Source organism: Polypterus senegalus, chromosome 7 (genome assembly GCF_016835505.1).
Source record: "Polypterus senegalus isolate Bchr_013 chromosome 7, ASM1683550v1, whole genome shotgun sequence".
NCBI lineage: Eukaryota > Metazoa > Chordata > Cladistia > Polypteriformes > Polypteridae > Polypterus > Polypterus senegalus.
The window spans coordinates 18,486,076-18,507,322 of NC_053160.1; the positions used below are offsets into that span (position 1 = coordinate 18,486,076).

The 21,247-nt window shown below is 41.5% G+C and overlaps 1 protein-coding gene across 2 annotated transcripts in view; it reads right to left on the reverse strand.

Annotated features, from left to right (window-relative positions):
* The window catches only part of LOC120532363 (E3 ubiquitin-protein ligase RNF38-like), a 236,923-nt gene extending 235,486 nt beyond the window's left edge, over window positions 1-1,437 (reverse strand). Inside the window, exon 1 of one of the 2 annotated variants that reach the window (XM_039758287.1) lies at window positions 22-1,437. In XM_039758287.1, coding sequence (XP_039614221.1) covers window positions 22-129 — 108 coding nt within the window. In that variant the 5' untranslated portion in view covers window positions 130-1,437. The remainder of the gene's footprint in view (window positions 1-21) is intronic. The other variant, XM_039758286.1, reaches the window with a different exon arrangement.
* Window positions 1,438-21,247: the final 19,810 nt, after the last annotated feature.

Consider the following 21,247-nt stretch of genomic DNA (forward strand, 5'->3'; position numbering starts at 1 on the left):
CACTCATAGCGAACGGCTTACCTGCTGTGGAGCGGTGATCGCCTCCGATTGAACGACCCTCAGCGCGGTTGGAGGCACCTGTCGAGTCGCACCCGGGACTGTGCTGCGGAAAGTGGCCGCCTCCGCCATGCGGTTGTTGGAAGGAAGTAGTGTTGCTTGTATTGCTGTTCATACCGTGTTGGAGAAATCCGGAGCGAGATCGGGACCGAGTTCTTGGGGGTTCCGGGAGAGGGGGATGCGAATGGTGGTAAGATGAGGAGGTGGTAGGAGGGGAATGGGAAGGAAGGGAGGAAGTAGACGCCGTCAGCAGTCTGCCTGCACCACTGCCACCGCCGCCGGTGGCCCCTGACCCCTCCGCCACCCCCGAGCTGAGCCTGCTCTGGACCAGACACCCCCCTCTCATCACAAGCATGGCTCGTCTTGGGAACGGCGTCGGAAACGGGGCGCAACCGCGAATAGAAGCAGGGCTCTTGTGTGGGCTGAGAAGTGGAGGCGATTGGCATTTCCTTTCCAGGGCTTTTATGGTGCCAGTTGTGTTCTTCTTTTTTTTTTTATAAAGGTTCCCGTACCAATGCGGGAATTGGTGGCTGCGACAAAAAGAAAATCAGTAACGCCACGGCAAAAGTTTAGTGTCGCACAGGACTTGTCAATAAAGTTATCCAAAACGACAAGAGGTCCCCTAGTGAGCAAAACCACCGATTCGTGCTGTTTACATCCAAACAACGGGGGCGTCAGACTGTAGAATCCAATAATGGGGGTGTCGCCTGGTGCTGGGTCCAAAGCAAGTGGCGAACCCCCTAAAAAATAAACTCCCGTGCACGATTTCCACCCCCTCCTTGAGAGTTCAATGAAGCGGCCACAACATGCCTCCTTAAATTGTAGGGAGGGGGCGCCTGGCTGCGTCTCTCTTACTTCCGTACAATCCCGGCCATCGCACTGGATTCGGGTTGCGCCGCTCAGTCTTCTGAGCCTCCTTGATTTTATCCGCACCCCGTCACCCAAATTAAAAAAGCAGAAAGTTTGGCGTCCCCGTTGCCTTCTCCTTAGGTTTCACTTTGATAAAAAGGGAGCTTCCTTCCCCCCGCAGCTGCTTCTTTAGCCAAGTCGTACTTCCCTCACAGAAGCCAAACAGCGCGTTGCAACGGATCCATGAGCGCGCCGTGTTCGCCTTCCAGTTTCTCGTCTACGAAAAGAAAACGGAGACCAGCGGAGACCGTCTTCTAAAAGTAAATCCCGTACGCAGACTCCGCTTCTGGAACTGCACAACACTGTTTTGATGGTCGCTCCGTATCTCCCTCCCTCTCTCGCTCCTTTTTAAAGCCCCAGCCAGCTGCTGATCCGCTCCACTTCGCTCGTCGTGCGACTGCGCCTGCCCTCTCACTGTTTGTCAGGCGCTCGGTGTCAGTGTGAAATGTGAATAGAGATCAATGGCACTGGGGCTCCACGGCAAGGCATGATTCATCAAACCACGAGTTCACTGACAGCGGGCACAGCTTCACAACGCGTATAGTGCAGCCAGTCCCACAGCTGTTGGCACCAAAGCGTGGGAAGGGATTGGGTACGGGCACGGGCGTCGGTCCGAGATCACAAGACTCTGAGAGGGTGTTGAGTAGCCACTTGTGCCTATCGGCAGCGCGGAGCTCGATTGAGCGGGATTGCCAAAGAGGTTTGACTGCCTGCGCACAGCCGGAGACAGAAAAGAGAGGCGGGGACGGAGTTGTGAATTATTTACAAACTTACAACTGGCAGAGCTGCTGCCTCGGATCGGTTTCTCCAACCCTAATACCTAAAACGGAGACGGCTTTATTCACTGCGATTACTCGTTTTTTTTCCCTGTTTCTTGAACGACTGTGTGGATTGGACATTCGCAGTAACCAGTAATACAGAACGAGCTTGGGACCCAAGTTGTCCTGTGCTGTGGGATACTGGATACTACTGGTTATACGTATAAGTCGGTTTATTAAGTTCTGTGAGACACAAGACCATGTCCTCATGGTGTTGCCGTTTCCAGTTTTGCTAGGAAAGTGAGTAAAGGGCTGCAATACAGAAAAAAATGGATACATATAGACAAAATAAAAAGTCTGAATTACGGTATACCGCCCTAATTCCGGGTGATAATGAGAAATGCAATGATTTACCTTATGAGGTAGAAGAACATAATAAACAAGAATATCTGTGTCAGATATATGAAATATTATATACTTTAATTTAAATGTTTAAAATTGAAATATTCTCGATTGTTATAAAATCTTGTCATTTGTCACCCTCTGATAGGGGTCCACAGAGGACTGGATCCTTAGTAAAGGTATATAAAAAAAAAATTATATTAATAATAATTGACCTTGAAATGGTCTAAAATGATATCCTGCATACTTATGTTTTGTAACTTGCAATTTTTTACTTTCTTGGAGTTGCTTGTAGAGGGCTAGGATCATCGGTAAACTATCAGATATCAATAATATTATCATTCTAGATGTGTTGCCTGGCTTCATCCTGAATGTATCAGAAGTACTATGTAACTAAGTACTTTTTAAACAACATTTATACTGTAGTTTGCTTCTTTTTTGGGGGGCAGGTTAAAGCCCTGTACCTCGTACTTCTAACCCTGAGGCTGTTGATTCAAATCCTGCTTCAGACACAGCTTGACCATGAGTCAGTTACTTCGCCTTCCTTTGCTCAAAATAAATGTAACCATTTGCATCTCAAATGTTGTTAGTCACCTTGAATAATTGTGTCAGTCAAATATTAATAATACTAGGCCAATGAAGCTGCTAACTCTTGAACATGACCCAGGACTCTAAAGACTTGGACCTTCATCCTTTTGCATAGCTATCAGGGGCGCCACACACCCCTTTCCAGCCACCCCATGCTCTCCCAATCTATCTACTTACTTCATAGGAAGAATCACCAGAGATACGAATGTCGCTGCCAAGGTAAGTAAACCTATCGACAAGGTCAACATTCTCTCCACAGACAGGCACACTGCGGATGGCTGTGTTCAAGAGGTCATTAAAGGCCTGGATCTTAAAGACCATACTGTAGATGGTGTGTCACTTGCTCACAGATTCCTGTAACAAACGTCTCCTTATCTACCCTCAGAGCTGTCCTTCTCAGTTCCCAGTACAGACCAGAGTTGCCATCAGGCCATGTTCCGCAACTCATCTCAATGATATTCAGGGTGCCCTGCGAGACAAAACACCTCCTTCTGAGAACACCGGGAACACTAACACAACCCTCAGTGACCTTCAAGGTTGTCTTGTCTGGTTAATTGCTGTTGGGTTTTGTAATATAGAAATTGTAACATCTTTCAGTTATATGAGGATCACCTTCGAGTGTCCCTATCCTTTACATTCTCTTTTTCTGGTCATTTTACACTGTGTATAATTAATATGTTCTGTTTGCCTTCTCTACCAGTGTTTACTTTTACAGGATGATAAATCTTTACTCAAGAACATCGGGGCAAGACAGAAACCAGCCATCTGAACCGGACATCTTGTCTATTACCAGGACTAGGGAAGTTTAGAGTTGCCAGTGCGCAGGACACAGAGGGGACATTTGGCCAAAATTTGTATGCTCCCCTTAAGGAACTCAAAATAAGGTTTCATTGTCTTTTCCACAGACAATCAATAAATAACCTTCTTAACCAATAACATTTACAAAGAATCTTTGTCAGTGACTTTTGAGGCATTCAACTACAAGAAGTGGTTATCACTCAAACCGTTGAACACTAACACACTTTCATAACTGGGCATTAGCATAACATGTACATCTTTATTATTATCAGAACCAACATATTCCATTTTCAGGAAACCATACCAGGGATATAATATTATCATCCCATCACACTCACACACACATCCACAATCACAAATTAATGCAACAGCACAGATCTTTGGGGTGTGCAATGAAAAACAAGGATCACTTACAGAAAACCCAGATGGACAAAAAGAAAAGCTCCAGATTGTTGTTGACTTAGGTCAGGGGTCCTCAATCCCAGTCCTGGAGAGCCGCAGTGGCTGCAGGTTTTTGTTCTGACCTGGTTGCTTAATTAGAAAGCAATTCTTGCCAATAAAGCACTAACAAGCTATGAAATTAAATTAACTCTGCTATGTCAGGTCATTCTCATATCCTAGATTTTCTTTCCCTTTCTATCATGCAAATGATTTGAAGGCTAAAATGGACGAGTAATTCTCAGTCCTTCACTTTTTTCTCTTCGTTTTTCTTCCAAGTATTTAATTAAATCCAATAGTGCAGATAAATACATACAGGTGTAAATGTAAATAGCTAAATGGAGAAATGCTGCTCTCTCTTGTCATTTGCATGTTATTGATAATAAGGAGCAATTAAAATAGCTGTTTAAGACAAAATTAAGCAATAAGGGCTCAAAGTCACTAAAGTGAAGCAGAAGTGTTACTTTAGCAATAAGTGCTTTTTATTAAGCAACTGGGTTGGAGCAAAAACCTGCAGCCACTGCGGCTCTCCAGGACCGTGATTGAGGACCCCTGGTTTAGGTGAACATCAACCCAGGTTCTTAACTACTATGAGTTACTGTGTCATCCAATAGCACAATGACTAATAAATTATATTCCAAATGTCTTTTTTCCTAACATTATCAGGTATGCATTGTTAGCTATTAGTATTATGGTAAGACAAGTGCAGGGAAAGAGTCCTGGTCTGTCTCAGTAATGTAGCAATGGTGGGCCAATGTGTCCCTCCCCTCCACCTTGCATGGAGGCTAGTAATGGAACATGACTGACATCCCATGAACACTTTTGATGTTGAAATGTTGTGTTTTTAACCTTATTTTGTTAACGTGAAGTTAACAGTTACCTATTTTTTTCCTGAATGTCAGCCCATTTCTCACTTACCTAGCAAAAATGGAAACACAAACACCATGAAGGTTTACTTTCTACCAAAGCTGGGACAAAATGGTGACAGCAGCATTAAAAAAAAAGAATACCATACCCAAAGCTGGAACTCATTGCAGCTGATAAAGGGCACACAATACGTGCCACATCTATCTTCCTATCTTCACTGAATCAGGGAGGATAATCAACCAGCTCAGCCCATGGAGGGCCACGGTGCGTATGGGTTTTGTTTCAACCAAGACTTGCTCCTTATTGGATCTCCCATCATAATTAAACAGGCTCTCCCTTACAGCATTAAACTTTTATTGAGCCATTACAGAATGACATAATAATATTGCTCTTTTATGAAAATATAAGTAAATGATTACATTTCTAGATCGTGAGATTTTCTCGTGTTATTTATCTTGAAATCACATTAACATTTAAGTAGTTAGGTTTAGAGTTTCATAGGATCACAACAGCAAAATTCCTTCTTGCGTGTATTAGCTATACTGCAACCCATCACCGTGACTTGTGAGTACGATCTTTTAATCCTAAAACCTTTGTCTTCTTCAATGGTTTCACAGATAGAATTGTTATTGCATTGGTCATGAAAATATTTGAGGGGCTAGTGTTAGCTTACTTGAAGGACATCACAGTTTCCCTGTTGGACCCCCTTCAGTTTGCCTACCAAGCATACTGGTCAATTGATGATGCAGGCAGTGTGGGGCTATACTACATCCTCAAAGATCTTGACATCCCAGGGATCTATGCAATCATTTTGTATGTGGATTTCAGCTCAACATTTAACACAAATATCTCGGAATTCCTCCACTCTAAGGTCACCCACCTTTCTGCCCCTGCCTGCACCACTCAGTGGGTTACCAATGTCCCGACAAGTAGAAAACAGCAGGTACACCTGGGGAAACTCATCTGTAACTTCTGTATAATCCGCACTGGTACCCTCCAAGGATGTGTGCTTTCCCCAGTGCTCTTCTCCTGCTATACTAATGACTGTACCTCTTAGGACCCCTCTGTCAAGCCTCTCAAATATGCAGATGACATTACCCTCATTGGACGTATCGGGAATGGTGACGAATCTACAGCAGCTGGCCCTTTGGTGTACTAAGAAGAATATGGAGCTAAAAAAGCTTAAAACTGTGGAAATGGCAGTAGACTTCAGGAGGAGCCCCCTCAATACTACCTACCTTCTCCATACTTAACAATAAGGTGTTAGTTGCGGAAACCTTCATATTTCTGGGCTCCATAATCACCTGAGACTTGACATGAAAGACCAACATAGACTCCATACTAAAAATGGAACAGCAGCAGATGAATTTATCTGATAGCTGAGGGAGTTCAATCTACCTCAAGAATTTCTCTTTTCAGCTCATCCATCACAGTGTGGTTTGGATCAGCAACTAAACAATACAAGAACAGGCTACAACAGTCACGTCTGCTAAGAAGGTTCTTGGTACCAATCTTCCCAACCTTACCGGACCTGTACTATTCCAGAGTCATGACGTGGGCAAGGAAAATCATCACTGACCCTTAACATTAACGCCAAAACCTTTTTGAACTTCTCCCATCTTCCAGACATTATAGACTAAACTATGCCAGAAAAATGAGATAAAAGAACAGGTTCTTTCTACAGGCCATCAAGCTCATGTATTCGGATTCTCTTGATCAGTATGGGAAATCCCACAAAATATCTTGCAGTATTCTTACATATAGTGTAGTTAATGTGTATATATTTCTGTATTTCCTGTACTGCCTTGCACTTTCTATATATACAATACATTTATGTTCTTTGTCTTGTATTTATTTCAGGTTTGTACTTATCAATTGTGTGTATATATGTCTGTCATGTGAATATTTGGAGAGTTGTAAAAAAACAGTCAAATTCCTTGTATGTGTGTATACTTATCCAATAAATGAGATTCCGATTCTGATTCTGCTTAAATGCAGAAATTCCAAAGAATGAATTGACTGGTCAGTTAGTCAGGGGGAGTGCAGGTAGTTGAGATGAAAAGGCAGTCTGGCTGGGAATGGAATAGGGCAGAGTTGGGCTGAAACAGGAGTGTAAGGACCTAGGGCAATGACTTATCCCATTGGTCTGGGAGGCACACAAAGGAAGCAGGACGTACATAGAGACACAGTAACAAAGAGTCCCCATCTCTCTCTTGGCTGTCATATTCAAACTGGGCCGTGTCGGACCATGTTAAACCAGAGGCCAATCAACATACAAAAATCCGCCTGGTAGCTTAAGCAAGATGATGTGATTATTACCCAGGTGATATTATTATTATTTTTCCTGACATTTCCACAGGGCCATCTTAACGTTGTGGAGCCGACCCAGACACTGACAGGCGGACATGTTGTTTCTCACCACCACACGTTTATTATTTACAATAGTTACACAAATATGGTCACTCAGACCCAGTTCATTAGTGCACAAACCCCAACTCTCAGTCCTGGCCACAAAATGCCTTTCTTCAGGCCGCCTCCACTCTCTCTTGCCTTGTCTGTCTTCCACCCGACTCTAGCCTCGAATGAAGGGAGACGGCCCCTTTTATCCATTCCCCGGATGAGCTCCAGGTGTTTCCGACACTCCCCCGTTGGCCACGCCCCAGCGTGGCGGAAGTGCCGGATGTTCTCCCGGCAGCTCTCCGGGTGTCCTTTTAAGTCTTCCCCCCAGCACTTCCTGGTGTGGCGGAAGTGCTGAGGTAACAGGTTCCCAAGGCATTGGGGCGCCTCCTGGTGGTGACCACGGGCCCCTATAGGGTGGGGCTTCCATGCCCTCAACCCGTGGCTCCCAAAGCAACCAGGAAGGCGGCCCCCACGTGATCCAGGGTGGGCACAGATCCACATCCGGTCCCTCATGGCGTCCCGGCTGGGTCGTGGCCCCTGGCATCCCTGAAAACGTATGGGCACTGGCTGTGGGGCCCCAAGCGTATAAGGGGCCACAGTGTTTCTGATGCCTATGTATGTTTCTGTTTTACTATCAAAATGGGGCCCCAGTGCACTACTTTGCCCTATGATGTTGGTAAGATGACCCTGCACATTTAGTTTATTTGAATGCAACTTTTAATTCAAGATCTGTAAAAAAAACTGAATGAAAAAGAAGAAAATGAAAAATAGACTCTTGTTTATAGAAATCTATGGAAAAAATACAAATGTTATCCTATGCTGGGATAGGCTCCAGCAGACCCGCACAACTCTTTTCAGGACTAAGAGGGCTAGAAAATGACTGACTAACATTAAATTTTCATTCTGATTTTAAAATGAGAGTAGGAAAATGCCAACTAATTGCATGATTAGTTTAATTACAAGTAGTATTTATTTTTAGGTGTTTTAAAAAGTTCTAAAGCTCTGGGACCTTTCCAAATGTTACTGCGGTAAAGTCAGTATACTCATTATTAATGTAGGTAAGGGGACTATTTTTGCTAGTTATTTTGCACTTTTTCTTTGGAATAGCTTTTTTTAATTTCTTACTCACCCACAGAAAAGCTTTTACATTCTAAAATAAAAAGACAATAATCATGTGAAGCGTTGGAGACCCAAATGGGAACACCTCTTTCAATTTCTCCACTAGTGTGTCTTCTTGACTTGAGTCCTTATAAGTGACAATATCTTTCCTGTTGTGGCTCTCATTTTAAGGTTGGCATCAGAAGATGTGGATTCGGAGGTGGGTCAGAGACGTCCTCATTGGTTGTCTATGCTCCTGGGGCCCCCAGACAACTGCCCAGCATGCCCATGCATAAAGACAGCCCTGGTGCTGAACTTCATCCCTGCCACTTCACACTCGGTCCAATGCGTATTGAAGTTCACATCCCAATGAAGCCAACAGGGCCATGCCATCTGCAGAAGGCAGACTAGACTACATTTTTCTTATTCTGCAATACCTTATTAGATAAATTGCCATCTTATTTACTCAGCTCCACTATTTTGCAAAGAATTGAGGACATCATTATCTTTCATTTGCTAATATTTTGCTAGTTAACATGAGCTCGCTACAATTTTGACTTTGTGAGATGATACAATTTGGTTGTGTGTCCCTCATGATTCAGAAAGAACAACAGATTATTAGAATCAGGGGTATTAAATCAGGCTGGCAATCCTGAGTGTCAGGAGCAAATGGAATGCCATTTGTGCCCAAAATTTAAAAAATCAGGAGTGCGCTCCCCTCGACTTTCTCATATACTGAGATAGAGGAAAAGGTCATCAGAACCACTTACAGTTGCTCAATATTTCTCAAATATCATATCTCTTTGTTTGTCATCATAACTAATTGATAATACTGATACACAATCATTTATCTCTATTTATAATCAAACTTTACATTAAAATGATATTTTCGCACTTAGTGAGGTCGAAAGCAGTGGTTGAATTTCTTCATGATTACATATGCATTACCTACGCACAGAGTAAAAAGAGTTATAGTCATCTAAAAACATAGAAAAATTGTTAGTATTATATAATATTTGTTGCAATTAATTTCTATAGGTAAAACTACACTTAGCTACATTTAATTATGATAATGATGGCAGAAATTAAAAAATATATAAAATTAAATGTATTACCAGGAACATGATGGGGACATAGCAGCTTATTGTTCCCATTAAATCTTTATATTTATATTGCATGTTCAATGTTTACACTGATGATATATAAATTAAAATAAAATTAATAATGGTTATTGAAAGAATATGCGTTATATTGAATACAGTTTTTAATATGTACACATTTATATTTCCATGGTACATAACATTTGGAAGGTTACTTAAATAAAATAATACTTCCGGTTGAGTAATTTTCTCAAATTTCATATCTGTATGATTCTTATCATTATAAATATCTATACCCCAGCTGAATATGGTGCAGAGTACACTCTTAAAAATAAAGGTGCCAAAGTGATTCTTCAGGGCAATGCCATAGGGGAACCATTTTTGGTTTCCATACAGCACATCTGCATGAAGGTTCCAGAAAGAATTTAGCTAGATCTGTAAAAGACTCCATACAGTAAGTAGAATAGATTGTAACAGATTTGTGAAATACCAATTGGTCATGATTTTAAAAGCGTTCTCACCGCATACAGTAACACAGGCTATGCTCAGGTTTTCTTAACCTGTCAGTTTCCTGTTAGATAGACTTCTGTACGTTACATATTTCAGTTTTTTATCCACACATTAGGGAGTTTATCAAAGCACAAAGCACTGGATGCAGGTTAATTTCATACCCAGGACGAAGCAATTACAGGGTAAGGGCCTTTTTCAAGGGTCCAACAAAGTACTGTCACTTCTTGCTTTTACAACCTTCCAATTGCCTGTGCAGATCCCTAGCCTCAGAGTCTCCACTCCGCAATAAGAACCAAAACACCTCAGAGCATTGCACTCTGCCTTTCATACATTAATTTCTCAGGGTTTTTTTCTGCACATTAGGAAGTTTATCAAAACTCAAAGAACCAACTTCATATGCAAAGAACCCTTCCCAGAATGAAATGGTGCTTTGTCGAGCAATCGTTCTATGAGGAACCACACAACCCAGTAAAGAACAATGAAGTGCCATTAAAGAACCAGCATTTTTAAGAGTGTAGAATGAATGATAGATAGATAGATAGATAGATAGATAGATAGATAGATAGATAGATAGATAGATAGATAGATAGTATAACAGATAGATAGATAGATAGATAGATAGATAGATAGATAGATAGATAGATAGATAGATAGATAGATAGATAGATAGATAGATAGATAGATAGATAGATAGTGTGCTTTGCAAACTTTGCTTCTTCAGCATTTTTTTACATGTTTCTATGGTGTACTGAAGAACAATTATAAACTAAAATTATATTATTGTATAAGTTTCAGTGTTGACCCTTCTTCTTCATAACTTTTGCAGTTCGCTCTGGCATACTGGGCCAAATCCTGACGGATGGTGATCCATTCTTGCCTTTTTAGTGATTGGAGTTGATCACAATTTGTGGGCTTATGTTTGTCCACCTGTTTTTTAAGAATTGACCACAGGTTCTTAATGGGATTACAATCTGGGGAGTTTCCTGGCCAAGGGTCCAAACTTTCAATGTTATGATCTCTGAGCCACTTCATTATCACTTTTGCCTCGTTACATGCTGCTCCATCATGCTGGAAAATACAGAGATCATCCAGGTGCAATGTTCTCAGTGCCAATTTCTTTGCATATGAGGCGATTTTGATGCAAACCGATGATGGCTACACACATTTCTTTGCAGGTAACCATTGCTAACACAAGAAGACAATGACACATCTGCACCTCTTTTATAGGAATCAGTCTTCCCTTCTAGTTGAATAGAGTGATTTCAGCTGTACTCGTTCACACTTTCACCTGTGCTGATGATACAGTAGAACCTTGGGTCACGAACGTCTCGGACCATGTACAAATCGGGTTACGACCAAAAAGTTTGCCAAACTTTTGCATCTGTTCACGACTACACACTTGGGTGACGAACAAGCCAGTTTCCATTTTTATTTGTACGCGTCGATGATTTCCGCACGTGGTTAGTCTCTCTCTGTACATTGTTCTCGGTCAGACGTATGTGCATTCACTGTGAACTCTTTGTGCTCTATTTCGTGTGCTTTTGCATTAATTTTGCAATTAACCATGGCCTCTAAGCAAGTGAGTAGTGGTAGTGTTGGTGAGAAGAAAGGTTCGAAGAAAATTGAAATCGAATTAAAGAAAGAAATTATTGAAAAGTATGAGCGTGGCATTCGTGTTACCGATCTTGTCGCTGAGTACAAGAAGTCAAAATCTACGATTTTGACTATTCTAAAGCAGAAAGAGGCCATTAAAGCAGCTGATGTTGCAAAAGGAGTTACAGTGTTAACCAAGCAGAGGCCTCAAGTGCTGGAAGAGGTGGAAAACTATTGCTAGTGTGGTTGAACGAGAAGCAACTTGCAGGGGATAGTGTAAGCGAGGCGATGTTATGCAAGAAAGCCAGAAAGATTCATGCCGATTTGCTGCAAGGTTAGTTTTCTTGGTTGTTTATGGTTGTTTTTGTATAAATTATGGATTTTTCAAATTTTCATTTTTTTCCCTGTGCTTTAAACTCATTAAAAAAAAGTGTTAACAGCAAGCGGTTCGTAAGGCTATAGCATGAACTCTTGCAATGTTAATTTTCTCTGTTGTTCAAGGTTTTCTCAGTGTTTTTATATTTAGTTTACTATTACACTGTGCATTCTATGGTATAATTAACTATTTTTGTGCTTAAAAATCTTTTAAAAAAATATATTTACATACAGTTCATACGGTCTGGAAGGGATTGATTGTATTTACATACAATCCTATGGGGGAAATTAGTTCGGGTCATGACCAAATCGGGTTGCGACCAGAGTTTTGGAACGAATTACGGTCATGACTTAAGGTTCCACTGTATGACTATACAGAAATGAAGTTTGCTGATCATTTTGTGCCAGGACCAAAATGCAGTGAAAATGGGTTTTTGTAATGAAGTTAACTTTATAAAGATTTGCAATGAACTAATATGCATCTGATCACTCTACACAATACTGTGATCCCTCACTATATCGCGCTTCGACTTTCGCAGCTTCACTCCATCGTGGATTTTAAATGTAAGCATATCTAAATATATATCACAGATTTTTCGCTGGTTCGCGGATTTCAGCGGACAATGGGTTTTTTTAATTTATGGTACATGCTTCCTCAGTTTGTTTTTTTCCCGAGTTGATTTCATACAAGGGACGCTATTGGCGGATGGCTGAGAAGCTACCCAATCAGAGCACATATTACATATTACATAAAACTCCTCAAGGATATACGATATGCTTCCCGTGCAGTGCTTCACACACTTAAAAGCTCTAGCAGCACGTATTGATTTTTGATTGTTTGCTTTTCTCTGTCTCTCTCATTCTCTCTGACATTCTCTGCTTCTGACAAAGGGGTGTGAGCAGAGGGGCTGTTTGCACAGAGGCTGTTTGCTTAGAAGATACGGACACTCCTGTAAAAAATGCTGAAAGACTACCTTCACATTGCTCCCTTCTTTGCGGCTGCTTTATCGGGGTGCGCATACTTAAAAGCCCAACAGCATGTATTGATTTTGGGATTGTTTGCTTTTCTCTCTCTCTGTCTCTCTCTCTCTCCCTCTGAAATTCTCTGCTCCTGAAGAGAACATCTATTTGCATTCTTTTAATTGTGAGAAAGAACTGTCATCTCTGTCTTGTCATGGAGCACATAGATAGATAGAATTTGGCTTTTGTGCCAGTCTATTGTTGGGTCCACTCACACACACACACACACACACACATGCGCACACACACACACACACACCAGGATATTAATTTATACAGGAAAATAAATAACATCAATAGTAAACCTAACATTCAATTTTAGTATATGAGAGGGAACATCTAGCAGAGGAAACTCATGTAGACATAACAAAAAATGCAAAATTTACACACACAGTGACAGGGACACTGGAAACCTTTATTCATTTCAAAATTTCTGCCATGATCATTTGGAAATATGGTAAGAAGAGGTAAGAACATAAGAAGTTTGATGAACAAGAGGAAACCATTCAGACTATCAAAATCATTTGTTTAGCTAATAGCTAAGCTGTCCCAATGTCACATTCAGATACAATGCAACCAGAAATAGAAGACATTGCATTAATATAGCGTGGTTATCAAGACACTCAAAGTGTTTTACAAAGAGGAGTGGGAGCCATTTTTACCACCACTGTACAGCATCCATCAGGATGATGCAATGGTAGCCATTTTGTGCCAGTGTGCTCACCACACTTTAGCTGTTAGGTGGTGAAGGTGTGAAGAGATAGCCAGTTAGAGACCAGGAATGATTAGGAGTCCAGAATGACCATTCTACTCCTTAGAAAAGATGCTCAGGAGTCTTTCATGACCAAAGAGAGTCAGAATCTCAGTTTTAACTTTTATCTGAAGGGCAGTACAATTTTTACAGCTCTGTGTCCCCCTCACCACTCTGGAGTATTAAGATCCACACTCAGACTATACAGTAAGTGGTCCCGATAGCCTCACCAGCACCTTCTAAAGCTCTACACTAGATGGTCTCCTGTCCAAGTACTGTCTGGGCCCAACATGCTTACCTCCAGGTGAATGACCCTTTCTGAAGTACGTGTGGCATGGCTTCTGGTATTTTGTATTGCAACCCCTTCACTTTCTGCATACCTTATTGTGTTGTAGATATAATTTTATAAGGATAAATTTGCCATTTTTGCTCATCAATCCATACTCAATAACCCAAAGTGAAAACATAATTACAGAAAGGTTAGCAAATTTATTAAAAATCAAAAACTGAAACTCCAAGAGTGTCACACTGAGTCTTCAGTTGCCTTTAGTGCAGTTTTCATTTTTCCATTGTTCAATTTAAATTTCATGTGAGGACAGTCTGAAATATAACTCATATATCTAAATTGGCACAGGTAGTTGTGTGTTTGTGAGTCTGTAAGCTTAAAGATACCATTTATTACTTTGGTGCCTCACCCATTGTTGTCACATAGATTCTAGGAATCATTACTGGAAATAGCAGATACAGCAAATAAATAGGTGGAATTAAAGTAGAAGAAACTTAACACAGAATGAAAACAGCCTCCCATGTACCAAAGGCTGTTAAAATATGCATCTTTCTTTTATCTTTTGCTAAAGTAAATCACCTACTGGGAAGTACTCCTCCAAGCCAAGCTAATTAAACAAGATATTTAATACATTTGGAAGAAATGAACCTGCAGCTACAGGGTTTACCAGGAGACTAAATTTGCAATAGCAATCATTCCACCCTCTATCCCTTCTATCGACAATTATAGCTTAGTATTTAACACTGCTGTACCATCAAAACTAACCACCAACCTCCTCACTTTAGGACTTGCAGCTGGATTTTGGAATTCCAAACCAACAAACCAAAGTACATGTGGATTTGCAGCATCACATCCTCCACACTGACCCTCAACACAGGCAATCCACAAGGTGGTGTGCTGAGCCCTTGTTCACCTCTGACTGTATGGCCAGTCCAAACTCTAACTCCATCGTTAAATTGGTTAATGACATCTCCATCATATGCTTGAATACCAATAATGATTAGAGGGCTTACAGGCAAGGGGTCTTCCTGCTGTCTCAGTGGTGCCAGAGCAACAGTCTTACCCTTAATGTTAGCTAAACAGCTGGCCATAGACTTCAGAGGGCAGACCACATTTTTATCTTCATCAGAGGGGATGGTGTTGAAAGAGTAAGCAACTTTCAATTTCTTATAGTGATTGTTACTGATGAACCAAAGTCGGCATGACACATTTCATCTATTGTCAAAAAAAAGCTCGCCAGCACCTCTTCTTCCTCATATGTCCAAGAGCAGCTTGCATTTCTCCACTTGTTCTCCAGGACTTCTACAGTTACGGTGGAGTCCATCATTACTGCAATTAAAGATGTCTAGAATGGATTAAGCATAATTACTGGACTCAAGCAATCCAGGGCTCGGGTGCTTGAAAGGGATGTGGGCAAAGCTAACTCTCTGAACCAATTTTTTATTGGATTTTCCATCCTGCTGCCACCTTCTTCCCATGACCAGTCTCCCCACATTATCCCTACCACATCAACTGGAAAGGCCAGTGACAAGCCAACCTCTGACCATCAGTATGGACTGTCCATAAATGAAGACCAAGTAAGGAGACAACTGAGAAAGCTACACAATGGAGTTCTTAAGGTCTGTGCTGACCAACTTTGTGATGTCCTTTGCCTCCTGTTCAGTTTGTCCCTAAGGCTCCAGAAAGTGACACTGCTGTGGAAAACATCCTGCATTGTTCCTATTCCAATGAAGGAACCTAATGGCTTCACCTAATGACTACAGACCAGTGGCACTTAAAATCTCACATCATGAAGACCTTTGAGAGGCTGGTCCTGGACTATATGAGTCCTCTTGTGGTAGACCACATGGACCCACTGCAGTTCGCCTATTGGACAAAGATATTTGAATGGAGGAAAAATTTATCTATCTGTGCCACAAGGATTATTCCCACCTAGACAGAGCTGGCAGTACTGTGATGATTTTGTTTTTTGATTTCTCCAGCACCTTTTATACCATACAGCCAAAGGGGTAAACTCAGAGATACGCAGGTTGATAAGCCTACGGTGTCCTGGATAATGAACTGTCTGTGAGACTCAAGGACTGTGTGAGCAACACTGTAGCACCACAAGTGTGTGGTGTGTGTGTCTCTGACTATGAATACAACAACAGATTATGTCACTTGCAGAAATTCTCAGATGGTTCTGCACTTATGGGGTGTATTGATAACTTTGTTTCGTAGTGCAAAGAGAATTGTCAGTTTCTTAACATCAGTTAAACCAATGAAATGGGTCCAGGAGCATTGTCATCTGTTGTACCGAGGAAGGAACTACTTTTGATGGATAACCTCCCAGAATCCATGGGGATAATAATTATACACCATCCCAACAAGATTATGCCTCCTCTCACATTATCCTTCCATTACAGCTTCCTAGCTGGACAAGGATTCACCTTAAATCCCAGTTGGGAGGCCAGTCCATTGCATTTACTATATATATACTGTACCTACAGAATATAGTAATCACAAGGAGGTGCCACTGAGTCTGAAGCTACATACACAATAGCAGGCAGCAGAGCTTTAATCTCAAATAAGTGAGATGAAGAAGCACCTTTCCACTAAACCAACAAAAAAGTGCATATAATTAATAAATTGTTCTCTCCTTCCCTCCTCCAAGTGAGTTTTCCCCTCTGACTCCCGGTTCTGACTCCCCGAGGGGATGAGGCAGGTTTCTTTTAAATTGGACTTGGAAGTGTTTCTGATGTTGCAGCAGTGGTCACCTAGAGCACTTCCAGGTCATACGGAAGACAGGGCAATCTTCCCTTAGCAGCTCTTATGGCACCCAAGGATCCCTAACTGGGACCAAACTGGAGGGATACTGCCACCTACCATCTGGGGTGGGGGCAAACTGCCTCTGGCATCGATGTTTGTCCAGCATATTCATTATCTTCTCACCACGACTAGGATATGGATTGCTACCCGTCCTGGCTGGGTTACAGCTCCTTCCCAGCTGTCCTTCCATTATGACCTCATAATTCCAGTTGGGATGCCAGTCCAATTGCCTTGGCACCTACAATATGGGGTAGTCAAAAGTAGATTTACAGTTTTGAGTATGTGAAACACAGAGTTTATTCTTTTATTATTATGTATTAATTATTGTGTTATTTATTTGTATTATTGTCTCATTCTTTTGTCATTCTTTTGAGTTAATTAAATTAATAAAGCTATTGAGTTAATAACGTAATTGTAATAATCGTACTCTGCATGTCTTTTTCCATAAGAACACATTTAGCCACCCCTGTATACATATATGAATACAATACAAATGGTTATGATAAGATCATTTAAAAAGCAACACTTAATAGCTCAGAATAACAAAGCAAAAACAAAGATTTCAGAAATTGTTGAAAATGTATTAAAAGTAAAAATAACTGAATTGAGACAAATATTCAGACACTTGTGATATTTGGCCGGCTTATCATCCCGGCCAATACCCCCAGGCCGCCAGATGGAGCCCTCCCTGCAGTATGGAGGTGCCCCGAAGACCAGCAGGGAATCCTGGACGATGTAGTTTTCATCCTCAGCCCTGCTGGATACCTCAGGGGCTGCAAGAGGGTGCTGCAAGGAGGACCGAAGACTCATTTGTGCCCTATGACCCGGAAGTTCGTCATAGGAAGAGCGATGGGCTTTGTGATTGAGGATCACATGGACCGGGGATTGAGAACACTTCCGGGTCAGGGAATATAAAAGGACTGTGGGAGCTCCCAGACAGAAAGCTGAGCTGGGTGGAAGGGTGGCAATGCGTCTGGGAGTGGAGGATTGATTTATTGTGTAGTATTTGTGATTTATATGAGTATTGCGGTGAATACGGTGTTTTGTACACTGTGGCAATTTAATAAAGTCAACTTGAAGACTTTTACCTGGTGTCTGGAGTCGTGGTAGGAGTTCAAGGGAGCGAGAGCGCCCCGTATCTACCACATACTTCAACCTGATTGGTCAGTTTGTCTTTAGTGATGCGATTGAAGAGGAAGTGCAAGAATGAGACACATGAGGAGGAGGTTTGAGGCATGCTGAGAGAGTTACCTTTATGGGCTTTACAGAAATGTGCTTGACAGAAATGATCACACACTCGAATACAGAGGAAAAGCACAGAGGTGCAATTAAGGTAAGTGATTGCCAGTATTTTAAAATTATTGCATTACCTATGTTTGAGAACATTTGAATCTAAACAAGAACAGGCTATTCAGCCCAGCAATGCTCACCAGTCCTATCCACTTAATTCTTAAAAAATAACATCAAGTCGAGTTTTGAAAGTCACTAAAGTCCTACTGTCTACCACACTACTTGGTCACTTATTCCAGGTGTCTGTGGTTCTCTGTGTGAAGAAAAACATCCTAATGTTTGTACAAAATTTACCCTTAACAAGTTTCCAACTGTGTCCCGTGTTCTTGATGAGCTTATTTTAAAGTCACAGTCTCGATCCACCGTTCTAATTCCCTTCATAATTTTAAATACTTCAATCATCTCACCTCTTAATCTCCTGAGGAGGCTCAGCTCTTTTAATCTTTGCTCATAGCCCATCCCCTGTAGTCCCTAAGTCAGCCTAGCTTTTCTTCTCTGGACCTTTTCTAGCGCTGCTATGTCCTTTTCATAGCCTGGAGACCAAACCTGCACCCAGTACTCCAGATGAGGCCTCACAAGTGTGTTATAAAGCTTGAGCAGAACCTCCTGTGACTTGTGCTCCACACATCAGGGCGCTATATAACATGACATTCTGTTAGCCTTCTTAATGGTTTCTGATCACTGTCTGGCAGTTGATAGTGTTGAGTTCACTACAACTCCTAATTCCCTCTCATAAGGTGTAGTATTAAGTTTCAGACCTCGCAATGTGTGTTCAAACCTAACATTTTTACTTCCTACGCATAATACTTTACATTTATTGACAGTAAATTTCGTCTGCCACAAATCTGCTCAAGTCCCTGTAATGATTCAATCATTTTTAATTATCTGCCAGTCCACCTAATTTGGTATCACAGACCGTATACAGTCACTGGCCACTTTATTTGGTACACCTGTTCAACTGCTTGTTAATGCAAACATCTACTCAGTCAATCCCAGTGCAGCATCTCGATGCATTTAGGTATGTAGACATTGTCAAGATGTCCTGCTGAAATTCAAACTGAGCATCAGAATGGGGAAGAAAGGTGATTGAAGTGACTTTGAATGTGGCATGGTGATTGGTGCCAGACAAGCTGGTCTGTGTGTTTCAGAAACTGCTGATCTACTTGGATTTTCACACAAAATCATCTCTAGGGTTTACAGAGAATGGTTGGAAAAAGGGAAGATATCCAGTGAGTGGCAGTTCTCTGGGTTTAAATGTCAGAGGTCAGAGGAGAATGGCCAGATTGATTTGAGCTGGTAGAAAGGCAACAATAACTCAAATTACCACTCATTACAACTGAGGTATGCAGAAGAGCATCTCTGAATACACAACACGTCGAACCTTAAAGTAGATGGGCTATAGCAGCAGGAGACCACACCAGGTGTCATTCCTGTCAGCTAAGAACAGGTAACTGTAACAGTTGACATGGGCTCACCAAAATTGGACAACGGAAGACTGGAAAAACGTTGTCTGGTCTGATGAGTCTCAATTTCTGATGTGGCATTTGGATGGTAGGGTTAGAATTTGGCATCAACAACATGAAAACATAGATCCATCCTGTCTTGTATCAACCGTTCAGGCTGCTAGTGGTGGTGTAATGGTGTGGAGGTTATTTTCTTGACACACTTTGGGCCCCTTAGTATCAATTGAGCATCATTTAAATGCCACAGCCTACCCGAGTGTTGTTGCTGACCATGTCCATCCCCTTATGACCGCAGTGTATACATCTTCTGACGGCTACTTCCAGCAGGATAACGTGCCATGTCACAAAGCTCAAATCATCTCAAACTGGTTTCTTGAACATGACAATGAGTTCACTGTACTGAAATGGCCTCCACAGTCACCAGATCTCAATCCAACAGAGCACCTTTGGCATGTGGTGGAATGGGAGATTCTCATCATGGATGTGCAGCCAACAGATCTCAGCAACTGCGTGATGCTATCATGTCAATATGGACCAAAATCCCTGATGAATGTTTCCAGCACCTTGTTGAACTACAAAGAATTACGGCAGTTCTGGAGGCAAACAGAGGTCCAACCCGGTGCTGGCAAGGTGTACCTAATAAAGTGGCTGGTGAGTGTATATGGTGTATGCTATATATACCTTTTTTATTTATTTGGTGTTCTGAGGAGACATGCAAGTAAGAATTTTATTGTATTGAGTACAGATGACAACAAATTCGGTCTGACCTGACATTTTTAATTCTACTTTTTAAGGACTGGATATCTTTCTAATATTTGATCCGTTGTGAAAAAGCTTTCTTCTATTGACGGATAAACCAGAGCCGTTTTGTACAACCAGCTGGCTTGAAGAATTTTTAGGTGCCATGACTTAGATAGCAGGGAAAAAAAAAAGCAAACCTCTTCTGTATTCAGCAGATGTGCCCCCGAGTCTTCCCATGTGTTATAGCAACAGGGAGACTTGAAAGGACACAGCAATCCTATCAGGTCTAAAGTAGCTTGAAAGAAAAACTCTAAATGGCAGCAATTAGACAAACCCACAAGGGTTAGACCCTGAATGAGTCCAAGAGCCCAAAGGAAACAGCAATGTACACTAAAACCAACAAAAAAAAAGACAAAAAAAAGAAAAGAAAATGCTCAAAAACATTTGCTTGGCCTACAGATAAAGAACGCAGATTGTCAGAAAACAGTAAGGGAAACATCACAAAGCCTGTGCCAGACTCTAATAAGATCAGAGAAGCTGGCAGCCCCCTCAAATATCATGCATCCCTTATCAGAAAATGGCTCCCTGAAGTCACATCGCCGCTTGCACATTTTCTACCCAGCTGGCATGTGTGCTCCACAGTGCATGCATATGGACATCATGGGAATTGTTGTAATTATCAGTTTTGTTTGCCTCAGAATCCATTTTTTGTTCATAACTTTATAATATTTGCCTTGTTGTGTTTACTTTATTTTGTCACCGTTTTGTTAATTGTTTCTGACTGCAGGCACCACCATAAGGGGGTCCAACCCGGTGCTAGCAAGGTGTACCTAATAAAGTGGCTGGTGAGTGTATATGGTGTATGCTATGTACACCTTTTTTATTTATTTAGCGTTCTGAGGAGACACGCAAGTAAGAATTTCATTGTATTGAGTACAGATGACAACAAATTTGGTCTGACCTGACATTTTTAATTCTACTTTTTAAGGATTGTA